Below are 14,882 nucleotides of genomic sequence, written 5' to 3'. Positions count from 1 at the left end.
AATACCAACATCACTTTTCACAGAATTAAAAAAGCAATCCTAAAATTCATATGGAACCGAAAAAGAGCTCAAAGTCATCCTGAGCAAAAAGACAAAAGCTGAAGGCATCACAATGACTCACTTCTAAACATATTACAAGGATATAGTAACCAAAACAGCATAGTACTGTTATAAAAACAGACATGTAGACCAATGGAACAAAATAAAGAAACCAGAAATAAAGGCACATATTTACAGCCAAGTGATCTTCGACAAGGCCAAAAAGAACTTACATTGGGGAAGGTTCACCCTCTTCATAAATGGTACTGAGAAAATTGATTAACCAGATGCAGAGGAATGAAAATGGACTCCTAACTCTCATCATATACAAAAATAAACTAAAAATAGATTAGAGATTTACACATAAGACATGAAACTATAAAAAATAGCATAAGAAAGCCTAGGGAAACTCTCCTGGACATTGGTCTAGGAAAAGAATTTATGACTGAGACCTCAAAAGCACAGGCAACAAAACAAAAATAGACAAATAGGATTATAATAAACTAAAAATATTTGACACAGAAAAGGAAATGATCAACAGAGTGAAAAGATAACCTATTGAATAGTAGAAAATATCTGCAAACTATTCATCCAACAGCAGACTAATATTCTGAATACACAAGGAACTCAAACAGCTCAACAGTTAAAAACATTTTTTTTAAATCCCATTAAAAAGTGGGCAAAGGGGGCTGGGCATGGTGGCTCACACCTGTAATCCCAGCACTCTAGGAGGCCAAGGCAGGTGGATCATGAGGTCAGGAGATCGAGACCATCCTGGCTAATGCAGTGAAAGCCGTCTCTATTAAAAATACAAAAATTAGCTGGGCGTGGTGGTGGGCGCCTGTAGTCCCAGCTACCTGGGAGGCTGAGGCAGGAGAACCGCGTGAAATCAGGAGGCGGAGCATGCAGTGAGCCGAGATTGCGCCACTGCACTCCAGCCTGGGTGACAGAGAGAGACTCCGTCTCAAAATAAATAAATAAATAAATAAATAAAGTGGGCAAAGGACATGAACAGACATTGTTCAAGAGAAGACATACAGGTAACCAAGAGATACATGAAAAAATGCCCAACATCAGAATGAAAATCAAAATCACAATTAGATATAATCTTACCCCAGTCAGAAGAGCTATTATTAAAAAGACAAAAAATAACAGATGTTGGCAAGGATGTAGATAAAAATAATTCTTACCCACCATTGGTGAGAATTTAAACAGCCACTATGGAAAAGTAAGATTTCTCAAAAAACTAAAATTAGAATTACCACTGGATCCAACAATCCCTCTACTGGGTATCTACCCAAAGGAAAAGAAATCAATACGATATATTGATATATATCACCCTCATGTTTATTGCAGCACTATTCACAATAGCAAAGATATGGAATCAACCTAAGTGCCCAGCAGTGGACGAATGGATACAGGAAATGTGGTACATATACACAATGAAATACTATTCAGCCACAAAAAAATGAAGTCATGTCATTTGCAGCAACATGGATAAAACCAGAGGTCATTATTCTAAGTGAAAACAGCCAAGCAAAAAAGACAAATGTCACGTTTCCACTTATATGTGGAAGCTAAAAAATTTGATCACATAGAGGTAGAGAGGGAAAGACAGATACCAGAGACTGGGAATCATGAGTGGTGGGAGGAAGAGGACAAGGAGAACTGGGTTAAAGTGTACAAACATACAGTAAGTTAGAAGGAAAAAATTCAATGTCCAACAGCTGACTGGGGTGACTAAAACATGTATTGTACTCGGGTGGACACCCCAAATACCCTGACTTGATCACCACACATTATACACATGTAACAAAATTTCTCATGTATCTCATAGATTTGTACAAATAAAAAATAAAATAAAAAATAAAAAGCCTGGTTCCATTAATTCTTTATATTTAAAAAGGAATTAATTTTTACAGATATAGTACTCACTTTTCAATTTTATTGTATAACTTTTCATTAAAGTGAGAAAGCCGTTATATTCATAAGACAAACACAGTATCAAAGAAGTTAAAGTCATCAGGTAATGAAATAACAATCATCTCAAATTTGGATGCACATGCTCAATAACTTCTCTCAGCCTAAATGCCTTATTGGCAGGGAAAAGTTATATGAGAGGGAAACCAAGTGCCACGCAAACTGTACTGGCCCCTCAGGACAAAAACTCATCAGGGAAAGATTCAAATGTTTTAAAGTTCTGCAAAAGCAACATGAAAAACCAAAGTCCAGCATTGGGGGCGGGTAAAGGTGGGTTTGTGAATAGGAAGAAAGGCTGGAAGTTTCAGCTCCCTTACAGAGTACCTGGAAAAGAGATACTGATTAGTAATTATATGAGCTAAATTCTCCTTTAGCATCTCTCAGTATTGATTCTCCGCAAAGATTTGTATACAATATTCCAATTAGCTCCTTGGGAAGAAATTTTGATGTAACTATTCTCATTCTACAGACAGGGAAATTCCAGAAGCCACTGCTGATGGGGAGTGGGGAGGGGCTGAAAAACCTGGCCACAGAGCAGAGGTGTTTCAAACGAGGGTGTGTGGCGTGGCACACCCACCTTCAATTCCTGAGCCTGCACCCAGGAGCGACAAGCCTGGACTCACAGCTGCCTGGCTTTCGAAAGAGAAAAAGAGGTCAAGTGGCCTTTCCCAGCTGGAAGATGCCTGTTGCAGCTGCTTGAGAGTCCTATCCGGGAGGACACAATCTTGAAAAGGGGACCTGCCAGGAGAGCTGTGGCATGTGTCATTTGCTCCTTGGCCAAAACCATCATCCTTGACTTTCTGATGTTTATTATGTGGAACTTTGTCACAGGTTCCTACATGAAATACGCTGTCACTACCATAAAGAAACAAGCAAAAACAAAACAAAGATCTGATCTCTTATTCTCTTCAACGGTGCTTTCTTCTATTTTGATTGCCTCAAGCTTTTCGGAATGGAAACATATTCACTGTCTCAGAGGTTTCCTTTTCTCACAAAGGATGCTCCACTTCCAGTCAGGCTATGCACTGAATGCCCATTCTGTGCCTTGTGGAATTACACTGCTAGCTCCCATTCTGAGGAGTGTTTATCTTCCAAAGTGCCTCTCTACCTGTTTTCTTTGACATTCACAATCTGGGAGACCAGGCACCATGGTCCCTGCTTGACAGGTAAAGCAAGTTGGGCCCAGAGAACTGAAGTGACTTACTAAAAGTTCACGTCATTGGGCAGGTGCAGTGGCTCATACCTGTAATCCCAACACTTTAGGAAGCCGAGGCAGAAGGATCACTGGAGCCTTGGAGTTCAAGACCAGCCTGGCAACATAGCGAGACCCCATCTCTACAAATATTTTAAAAATTAGCCGAGCATGGTGGCGCATGCCTATAGTCCCAGCTACTGGGATGGCTAAGGTGAAAGGATTGCTTGAGCCCAGAATGAGCCAAGACCATGCCACTGCACTCCAGCCTAGGAAACAGTGAGACTCTGCCTCAGAAAATCAAAACAAGTTCACATTACTTAGGAGTGATGCTAGTGAGTCGGTCCTGCTCCTGACAGAAAGCAGATGACACTCTCAAGGTGGGTAATTTATAAAGGGGCTGTTTACAAAGAGAGGAGTGAGGTTTAGGGGAACCATGAGGGGCAGACCCTTGAGTCACAGAGCACTGTGCCCTGGGGGATGCCCTGGTGAAGCAGATGCCCTGTCGTCTCCTGATGGCAACCCCCACTGGCCAAGCCCAGCAAGAATCTCACTCGAGTTAGCCTCCCAGGCCAGGGAGTAATGTAGAGTGGGTCAATGCAAGATTCCAGCCCAGCCAGTGAGGCTGAAACTGGACATCCTGAATCCTCTCTTCATTAAGGCAAACCGTTCTGGATAGAACACTGCAAACATGCGAACCCTGGGAACCAGGCACACATGGATCGCATCCCAGCCCTGCCCTTGCTGGTTATGTCTGGATCTTCATCTCATCTATATGTTGGGGGATGGCACAACTGACATTGTGCTCAAGACTGAAAGAGGCAATGTCTGAAAAGCACATGGCCCCGTGCAGGTGAGTGCTCAGTAAACAGTGCACATTCTTGTCACTGGTCCCATCTTCGTCTTACAGAACTGACAATAACCACAGCCACAGAGATTTTTCCAGTTTGGTCTCATCTCAACTGGGTGCTACAGATTTGCCATGAAATATTTTCAGGGATTTGTATAAATAACTGCAGACCTCATGATACAAAGTATTTCTTGGGCAAATTTCAAGAATTTGAAAGCTGTATCACACCTTCCTCTACACATATCTAAAGGCACTGGGCTCGTAAAATATAGAGGATGGGTTGAAATGAAATACAGTGGAAAATAAGAAATGAACACTGCTGAATTCAGTACCAAGTTTAATCTCGATGATCCTATATAAAGACAAGGTCTTTTTTAGCCCCACTCTACTTGTGCCATCCTTAAACCCCTACCTCACACCCTTCCAGCAGTCCCAGATCTGCGCACAGTTCCATTTATCTAGGGAAGACTGACACTCTCAGGTGCTTACCTCTCAGTGCCAGGCCAGCTTAGGATTTCAAGAATTTCAATAACTTAGATGGCAGGAGAGAAAGAGGAGGCCTGAGAAGAAAATGAAGAGACATGTGGACATCAGAAGGGCATGGAGGATGACCTGAAAAGGAAAGGGGATGGGAAGTGAACAGGTGAGAGAAAAGGGTCTCAGGGGCTTAACCTGCAATAACACAGCAAGTGGGTCTACAATGGTTGGGAAGTTTGAACAGGCAAACAAGAGAATGAGATAAAGCACTGCTTTGCCCAGTAATGCCCTCCCTTATAAGAGCTTTACACTTTTAGAGAATTCCAAACCCTTAAAATCCTTTGCTAGCATAGAAAAGGATCTGACACTTCTGTCTGTTCATCAGAAGGGTGTGAGCTCTGCATTTCCATACAGGCATACCTAATTTTGTTGCACTTCACCTTTACTGTGGTTCACAGATACTGTGTTTTTTACAAATTGAAGATTTGTGGCAACCCTGCATCTAGTGAGTCTATTGGAACCATTTTTTCCAAAAGCATGAGCTCACATTTTGGTAATCTGCATTTTTCAAACTTTTCTGTTACTATTGTTATTATATTGGTCATGGTGATCTGTGATCAGTAATCTATTTTTTTTTTTTTTTGAGATGGGGTCTCATTTTGTTGCCCAGACTGGAGTGCAGTCCATTTTAAAAAAGAGTTCTTTGATAATTTTATAAAAGACTATAGGCTAGGCACACTGGTTCATGCTTGTAATCCTAGCATTCTGGAAGGCTGAGGCAGGCAGACTGCTCGAGCTCAGGAGTTCAAGACCAGTCCGGGCAACATGGCAAAACCCTATCTCTACAAAAAATTAAATAAATAAATAAATAAATAAATAAATAAATAAATAATAAATAACTGACTGCAATGGTTTGCTAGTGCAGATTTCTTAAGCCAATTTTGATCTTTTCTTAGAGAATAGTCCATTTCATTCAGATTTTCAAATTTATTAGTACATGACCATAAAGAACTTACAATTTTTAAAACTTCTTTATCCTATTTTTGTTCACATTCCTGTCATTCTATTTTTGCTACATCTACATATTTCATTTTTCTTTTTCAGAATATTTATGCTATTTTTAATAGTTTCCTTGATATTTTCCAAAAGGATTATTTATCTTACATTTTTCTAACAGTGAAATTAACACTTCAACTCTTTCTGATAATGTAGAATATTGTAGTTAACAGCTCCTCTTTCATCTCTACCTCAATCTCAAGGCCCTATCAATTCTTAGTTTTTGTTAACAAGGGCTAAGATAGTCTTACCCAGATACTTACTACTAACATATTGCTTTTCCCATTATTTAAAAACTTTTTTTTTCAAATAAAAGGTCTCACATATTTGTTACTAAACCACCCTACTAGTGCAGAGCATATACACAAAGAGAAAAACCATTTTCCCAATAAAACATATCTGACTGTCCAGATGGTGGTGGACATTTTCAGTCTGATATGGTAAGATGACAGTGACCTTGATACAGCATAAATATGTGTGCCATCTCATTTGCAATTCCTTACAGACCCAGTGTGGTTCCTCTCCAGTGTCTCCTCTTGGAACTGTACCTGATTTTATTATCAGTTTTCATCTGAATGCACTGGGGAATGAGACAATTTTGCTTTCGTTTCTTGGCCTGAAATCACTTGACCCTGAAAGACTTGTGAGAAGACAGGGTGAGAAATAGAGTCAACTGTACACATCATGATGATGAAGGAAGGAAGAGCGAGGGGGCTGCTTTTTCCATTATTTATCCTTTTGAGGAATTTAACATCTCACTCCATCTTATAAACAGTTACAATTATTTAATGTTTAAGTTGTTTCAGTGTTCAGTGCTTTTGATATGAGGTTGATTTAATAAACTGTTTTCTTTCATCTCTAAGTTGATTAATCTTTAAGTCGTTTCTTTCTCCAGAATAGTACATAAGTGGTATAATTTCTCAACACTTGAATGTCTGAAGCTGTCTTTCCATTGCCTTCACTTATGAAAGGCATCTTCACTAGGGATAAATTCTTGGATTAAAAATCTTCTCCTCTAGAGCTCCCTATTACCTTCCGGCATTCTATAAGGCTAGCCTGGTTTTTCCTTTTTTGTAAGTAACTGGCTTTTGTTTGTGCTTTTATCCTTATAACTTACCATTTGGCCAGGATGCATCTAATTATAGAACCCTCTTCTCATAGGTTTTTCTGGAACATGATGAGCCCTTTCAATCTGTACATGCAGCTCTTTCTCTGGCCACCAGAACCTTTATTCAACTATATTTCTGAATATTGCTTCCGCTCCACTTGTTCTGTTCTTTTCTTCAGAGATACCAAATACTGCTATGCAGAAGTGCCAGGCTCTGTCCTAGTATCTGCTACCCACTCTCATGAGTACCATCTCTATGTACTCTGAGTTCCGAGAGAACTTTTTGTTTGTTCTTGTCATGCTAATCCTATTTTATGAAGTTATTTTTTGTTTCTAATGTGCACTTTGGCTTCTGCATTTTTATTTTACTTATTTATTTTTATTCTTTTGAGACAGAATCTCACTTTGTTGCCCAGGCTGGAGTGCAAAGGCGTGATCTCGGCTCACTGGAACCTCTGCCTCCCAGGTTCAAGTGATTCTCCTGTCTCAGCCTCCCGAGTAGCTAGGATCACAGGCGCCCACCACTGCCTGGCTAATTCTGTATTTTTTGTAGAGATGGGGTTTCACCATGTTGAAAAGGCTAGTCTTGAACTCCTGACCTTAGATGGTCCGCCCACCTCAGCCTCCTAGAGTGCTGGGATTACAGGCGTAAGCCACCGTGCCTGGCCTTCTGCATTTTTAAGTTTCTGTGGTTCCACCATTCTCACCTCAGCCTGTTCTTTCATTATGGCTTTCTGTTTCTACTTCAAAAATGGCACATCTTCTGGTATTTTTTTGAAGAGGCCCAATAGTTTCTCGAAAATTTATTCTAACTCCTGAAACTGAGATTATACACTGATCATATATGATTTTATGACTCTTTAAAACAATGTTTCTCAGTATCCTGTCCTAAGTCCCAAGTTTTGCCACTTTTACTTCACCCAGACCTCTGGCCACTTTACTCATCTTTGGCTATACCAAGAGATATTTCTGGTAATAGGACTATTATTTTTGTTTACCTTTCAATGTTTAAAAAATGTCTTGCCTTGTATATACATGCTCCAGTAATAATTATTTTGAAAAAAAAAAGTTTTTAAGCCTGTGAACAAATCAATAAAAAACTTTTTCTATCCCACAAAGAGCACAATAAAAAAAAAAAATGAACATCTGTTAATCTAGGATACAGTATATAGAAAAGTTATGGTATCAAGATGATAGTTTAAAGATACATATTTTTGCTTTCAAAAGCAAGGATTCTAATATATTAAGAAAATAGAAAGACAGTATTATTTAACCCTGTTCTCACATAAGCACCAATTTTATTCCAAATAATCACATAATTTTAAGAAATAATGTTCCTAATATATTTTTACAAAAAGTAACTTCAGTGTCATACATTCTAGAAATGCCATCTTGTACACTAGTACTACCTTACCTGAACTGAAACATTCCAGAAGTTCCAATACCTTCTACAGATTTCATTTTTACAGTTCAAAAAAATTATTTATTTTTCGTGATAAATGATGCTACTGATAACTTTACTTGGTAGAATTGTAATTACTTTGGTAATTTCTACATGTTTATAAATAAGCACCACATATACTATATTAAAAAATTAGCCAGTCTAATGGCTTGCACTGGAGACCAGGGAGTTACATTTTGTTAAACCCAAATTGAACAGAGTTGAATTTAGATTAATACAGAGAAATGCATGCTCTGGGTTAGTTGTCCTTTGTATTTCTTGAAGCATCAGATGAATCGTAAAAAGTTCAAAGAGCTTCTTATTACTCCTGTAAAAAAAAAATGAATATATTATTTACTTACACATACTTAGAGAGTTTATCTGCAATGACACTGAAAGATAATTTATGTGTAAATATGAGGAAATGGCATCTGTTTTTAAAAATAGTGGAGAAAATAGGCGACTAAAAGATTAGGATGCTGAAACAAACAAAATAGGTTTTATGAGATAAACCTGAAGCAGAAAACCACTGGGGAAAAAAGAAAACTTTTTTTTCTTTTGAGACAAGGATAGTACAACCTTATGTACTATCCTAATACAAAAAGATTTACATCTTTCGTGGTCTTAAAGATTTATTTTAAGATTTGCTTGAGCATCAGCTATTCCCAGTCTTCTTGTTCAAGCTTTGTTTTTTTATCTAAGTCTAAAATGAACCTAAGCTACAAACACATCACGAATAGTAAAACATTTTGGCCCAAGGTTATACTTGCACTTTGGGACTACTTTAAAAAAAAAAAAAAATCCCATGAATTAAGAAGTAAAAAAGAAGTAAATCTAAGTAATGTTATTGCAGCTTCATGGCACCCTAGGGTAACTGCAATAGGCCTTACTGAGAATTTACTGAAATCAAGAGAATCACGGTGTAGTCTGCAAGAAAAGGAAGACAGTAAATTGACAAATTCAGCACCAGTAATTTGGTCAGTCAAATTATAAGGTTATAATTTGACAATAATTTATTATAATCCTCTACTAGGCATGTTACCAAATAGAACATATGGATCTCTTAATCCCTATCTACAAATAATTTCAAGATGCACTGCATTTACTACTCAAGTATATGGAAGCCTGGTAAAATCTAAATTCTCTACCGCGGGAATCATGGATGAGGGGATGAGGCCAGAAGGAGAAGAGCTGAACCTAAATCAAAATAAAAATGTTACTGTTATACAAATGAGTTGAGATAGAAGATGTCCAGATTTGCCTCAAAGGAAACACTAGAGTATACCAAGAATCACGGAAAATACAACTTAAAATTGATGTCCTTATTTATAGTTTAGTAACTGGTTATACAAGTTTCAGAGTCAGGAGAAAGATAAGGAAACAGAAAGCCCTTGATTCTCATAAAAAAATCCAAATTAGTAGCAGTAGGCAGTCCATAAGAGTTTACTAAAATAAACCCCATTACCAAAGTAATTTAAAATCTCTTCTGATTGCTTCATTCTCATTCCCTAAATCCACTTTAGTACATCAATAAGAATTTGCAAAACACACTTTTATCTTTTTATTTTCACCTTATTACAGAATACCAGTATGCAAGAATTTATTCTGATATTATTTATTCTGATATTATTACTTGGTTGCTAAAAACTGCTTACTTTTATATGAAGCATTTAAAGTTCATTTATCTGAAATGACCTTAGAAACAACTAGATGTTCTGAGATCAGAACTCTAATTCTAGTCTGTCACTAAATATGTGGTCTTAGATCAGCATTAGTATTCATGAATCTTAATTTTCTACATCTGTATAATGGCAATTTTTTTTAAATAATCAAAGCTTAAGTAGCATGGGATTCAGAAAGGTCTAAATCAAGCTTGTCCAACCTGCAGCCCATGGGCTGCATGCTGCCCAGGATGGCTTTGAATGTGGCCCAATACAAATTTGTAAGCTTTCTGAAAACACTATGAGGTTTTGTTTTGTTTTTAGCACATCACCTATCATTAGTGTTAGTGTATTTTATGTGTGGCACAAGGCAATTCTTCTTCATCCAGTGTGGCCCAGGGAAGCCAAAAGATTAAACACCCCTGGTCTAAATGATCACAGTAAGGTATTTTTCAATAAAAAATGTTAGAAATAAGAAATTCTTACTTGATTTTGGAAAGTTTCTGTAAAATAATACTGAGTTTTTCTAGTATTTGGAGATCAAGCTTAGGGGCTCGAAGCAGCACAGAGCAAGTACGAAAAAATGAAGAGTTGCTACAGGCTTCCAGGAAAGGCTGCAAGGATTCTGCAAAACAAATCAACAGTGCTTTACCATTAGGGAGTAGCTAATAAGGAAATTAAAAACAAATTAAAATCGGAACTATGTGAGGCATTTATAAATATTCATTTAGATTTTCATTCTTTTCATACTTAAATTTTTGAGTGGAAATATCATCATTTGAAAAATTAAAACATACAGTGGCTCTTATTCAACAAGGCAAACAAAAGATAAGATTATTTACCCTAATATTAAATTCCTGTCAGGCAAAACCTAGAAGAAATCCCATGTTTGAAAGAAAGGAGGAAAGCTATTTCTTCAGTAAGTTCATAACAATAAGTTCAGTTTAAATACTATAATTAGCAACAAGAAATTCTGCTTAAGTAGTAAATTAAAAAAACAAAAATCAAAGAGCCTCCAAATTTGTAAATTTCACTTGACTATTAATGACAGTTTACACAGTCACTACATAAGGAAGAATCTTTGGAGGATAAAAGCAAAAAGGGAAAAGATTCATTTATTTATTTATTTTTTTGTCAGTAACTAGATTAAATTTATTTATTTTTAATTTTAACTTTTTATTATTAAATTTAAATGTTTCAAACACTAATGAACAACAAAGAAAGACTGAATAAAACAACAAAACTTTACTATATGATGTTTATAGGAGACAAGCCTTAAATATAAGACAAAGGGCTGAAAGTAAAAGATTTGAAATATATATAATATAAATACAAGAAAGAAAGCTGATATAGCTATATTAATGTACAAAGTAGACTTTAAGGCAAGAAGTATTATGAGAGGTAAAGAGAGACATTTCATTATGATAAAATAGTCAATTCAGCAGAAAGAATAAACAAAAAATTTCATGCATTTAATAATTTAGATGAGACTCTGGACTTTTACGTTGAAGCTGTTACAAGTTAAGACTTGTGGGGCTATTTTGATGAAATGAATTATTTTGTTTATGAGAAGGACATGAGATGAGGGGGGCCTGCAGGCAGAATGCTGTAGTTTGAATGCTTGTCCCCTCTAAAACTCATGTTGAAATTTAACTGCCATTGTAATAGTATTAAGAGTGGGGACCTTTAAGAAGAGGTGATAAGGCCATGAGGCTCCACCGTCATGTGTGAGTGCAGCCCCCTCTTGCTCTCTCTTGCCCTCTTGTCTTCTGCCAGGTGATGATGCAACAAGAAGCCCTCACAAGATGCCGGCACCTTGATACTGGATTTCCCAGCCTCTAGAATATAAGCCATTAAACTTCTGTTCATTTTAACTTACCCAGTCTCAGGTATTCTGCTATAGTAGGATAAAACAGACTAAGTGGTATATGCTAGGAATGGAGCACTGGAGACAACGGTTATGTGCCTTTTGCATATAACTATGTAGTAAAAGTAGGGTAACCAAACTCATTACTTTCACAGTAATAGTCCAACAAAAGCATGGTCTAAACATAGTTTACCGAGGTATGTGTATGCAGCCATAAAAAATGATGAGTTCATGTCCTTTGTAGGGACATGGATGAAACTGGAAAACATCATTCTAAGTAAACTATCTCAAGGACAAAAAACCAAACACCACATGTTCTCACTCATAGGTGGGAATTGAACAATGAGAACTCATGGACACAGGAAGGGGAACATCACACTCTGGGGACTGTTGTGGGGTTGGGGGAGGGGGGAGGGACAGCATTAGGAGATATACCTAATGCTAAATGACGAGTTAATGGGTGCAGGAAATCAACATGGCACATGGATACATATGTAACAAACCTGCACATTGTGCACATGTACCCTAAAACCTAAAGTATAATAATAATAAAAAAAGAAGATACAAATTCAACGTACAAAAATCAGTAGCTTACATCAAAACCACATATTTAAGAAAAAAAAATCAGAAGCATTTCTACACACCAATAACATTCAAGCTCAAAACCAAATCAAGGGCACAGTCCTATTTACAATAGCCACACACACACAAGATACTTAGGAATACATCTAACCAGGAAGGTGAAATATCTCTACAAGGAGAACTATAAAACACTGCTAAAGGAAATCACAGATGACATAAACAGATGGAAAAACATTCCATGCTCAAGGATTGGAAGAATTAAGATCATTTAAATCGTTATATTGCCTAAAGCAATCTACAGATTCAACACAATTCCTATCAAATTACCAACATTATTCTTCGCAGAATTAGAAAAAAAAATTTGAAAATTCATATGGAACCAAGAGTGAGCCCAAATAGCCAAAACAAACTTAAGGAAAAAGAACAAAGCTGGAAGCATCATGTTATCTGACTTCAAACTATACTACAAGGCTATAGTAGCCAAACACCATAGTACTGGTATATAAAGAGACACACAGACCAATGGAACAGAATAAAGAAACCAGAAATAAAGCCACATACCTACAACCAACTGATTTTCAACAAAGTAAATCACAATATACAAAAATTAACTCAAGATGGAACAAAGACTTAAATGAAAGATGTCAAATTATAAAAATCCTAGAAGAAAATCTAGGAAATACTCTTCTGGACATTGGCCTAGGCAAAAAATTTATGACAAGTCCTCAAAAGCAAATGCAATAAAAATAAAAATTGACAATTGGGACCTACTTAAACTAAAGAGCTTCAGCATAGCAAAAGAAACTATCAACAGAGTAAACAGACAACCTATAGAATGGGAGAAAATATTTGCAAATTCTGCAGCCAACAAAGGACTAATGTCCAGAATCTACAAGGAGCTCAAACAAATCAACGAGAAAAAGCAAACCCGTTAAAAAGTGAGCAAAGGACATGAACAGATACTTCTCAAAAGAAGACATACAAGTGGCCAACAAATATATTTAAAAATGCTCCACATCACTAATAGTCACAGAAATGGAAACTAAAACCACAATGAGATGCCATCTCACACTAGTCAGAATGGCTATTAAAAAGTCGAATTGAACTGCCATTCAGCAATCCTATTACTGGATATATACCCAAAGGAAATGAAACTGTTCTACCAAAAAGATACCTGCACTCACATGCTTATTGCAGCAGCTGTATTCAAAATAGCAAAGATGTGGAATCAACCTAGGTGCCCATCAATGGTGGATCAGATAAAGAAAATGTGGTACATATACACCATGGAATACTATGCAACCATAAAAAAACAACGAAATAATGTTCTTTGCAGCAACATGGATGCAGCTGGATGCCATTATCCTAAGGGACGAGTTCAGTTGAAGCCCAAATCTCAGCATCACGTAATAAATCCATGTAACACACCTGCACATGTACCCCCTAAATCTAAAATTAAAAAAAAAGAAAAAATAGCAGGAGAAAATTAAATATATGGTAAAATGGGTTTCCAATCTCAAACCCAAAATGAAAAACCAAAATTTTCACATCGCTAAAAACAATACGGCTTTAGTAGTGATCACCATTAGATACTGCTTATTTACTTGATTTGAACAACAAGGGCACAGCGTTTTTTTGTTTGTTTTTTGTTTTTTTTTTTTTTTGAGATGGAGACTTACTCTGTCACCCAGGCTGGAGTACAGTGGCACGATTTTGGCTCACTGCAACCTCCACCTCCTGGGTTCAAGCGATTCTCCTGCCTCAGCGTCCTGAGTAGCTGGCATTACAGGCGCACACCACCATGCCCAGCTAATTTTTATATTTTTAGTAGAGATGGGGTTTCACCGTGTTGGCCAGGCTGGCCTTGAACTCCTCATCTCCAGTGACCTGCCTGCCTCGGCCTCCCAAAGTGCTGGGATTACAGGCATGAGCCACTGCACCTGGCTGAATTTGAGAGTAACTTCAACAATGGTAAACAAATGTGAATGACTGTTGACTATCTCATCTAATAGACTTTTTTCAAATTTGCATTTGCAGTACCACAATGTCATTTCACCCAAGCAGGTTAACTATTTCATAAAATTATATTTTGTTTTCCTTTGACAACGAGAAAGATGTCATCTCTGTCATATTCAGAAAGATTTCTTTCTAACAAATAGACATTTGCATCTGGTATGATTTTTGTTTTTCTCATTAAAAGAAAAATCCCTGTGAAACAAGTTGGGAATCTAGACACTTAAGTAATACTGGATCCCTCAGTTCACTAACTTTTCACTTTTCATTCTACTCCTTACATTAGTAACTGAAATACACAACTCCAAGATTACTAATCTAGGTAGTTAGTCATCAACTATAAGTCCAATATTTTAACAGTTACAAATAGCTAAAAAGTTGATAAAATATATCAGACAATATAGGACATTTTGGGACAGGAGAAGAAAATAAACCTGGAAAACCTAGTTACAGTGCTTTGGTAGAATAAGCCTTATGTCTAGAGTCAGAGATCTGGCTTTAAGTCTCAGTTCTACTGTGTTTAGCTGGGGAATCCCTGCAGAAGTTACCTAATTTTTTAGTGATGTTATTAATGACTCAATTAAATAGCATCAAAAATATTTTTAAGCATTTAAAA

At 36.9% G+C, this 14,882-nt stretch overlaps 1 protein-coding gene across 7 annotated transcripts in view; it reads right to left on the bottom strand.

The window, feature by feature from the left end:
* Window positions 1–1,036: 1,036 nt before the first annotated feature.
* LOC129461840 (coiled-coil domain-containing protein 138) overlaps window positions 1,037–14,882 on the bottom strand; it is an 80,165-nt gene continuing 66,319 nt past the window's right edge. For 6 of the 7 annotated variants that reach the window (XM_063616678.1, XM_063616677.1, XM_055241265.2 and 3 more), the window contains 2 exons: window positions 10,291–10,429; window positions 7,968–8,471 (listed from right to left, as the gene is read on the bottom strand). In XM_063616678.1, the coding sequence (XP_063472748.1) occupies window positions 8,306–8,471; window positions 10,291–10,429 (305 nt within the window). In that variant the 3' untranslated portion in view covers window positions 7,968–8,305. Of the gene's footprint in view, window positions 2,344–4,550; window positions 4,674–7,967; window positions 8,472–10,290; window positions 10,430–14,882 lie in introns of those variants that run through there. The other variant, XR_010115419.1, reaches the window with a different exon arrangement.

The sequence above is a fragment of the Symphalangus syndactylus genome, chromosome 14 (assembly GCF_028878055.3).
Source record: "Symphalangus syndactylus isolate Jambi chromosome 14, NHGRI_mSymSyn1-v2.1_pri, whole genome shotgun sequence".
Taxonomy (NCBI): domain Eukaryota; kingdom Metazoa; phylum Chordata; class Mammalia; order Primates; family Hylobatidae; genus Symphalangus; species Symphalangus syndactylus.
The sequence above is the reverse complement of the archived record's forward strand: the minus strand, read 5'-3'. Positions and strand labels throughout refer to the sequence as shown.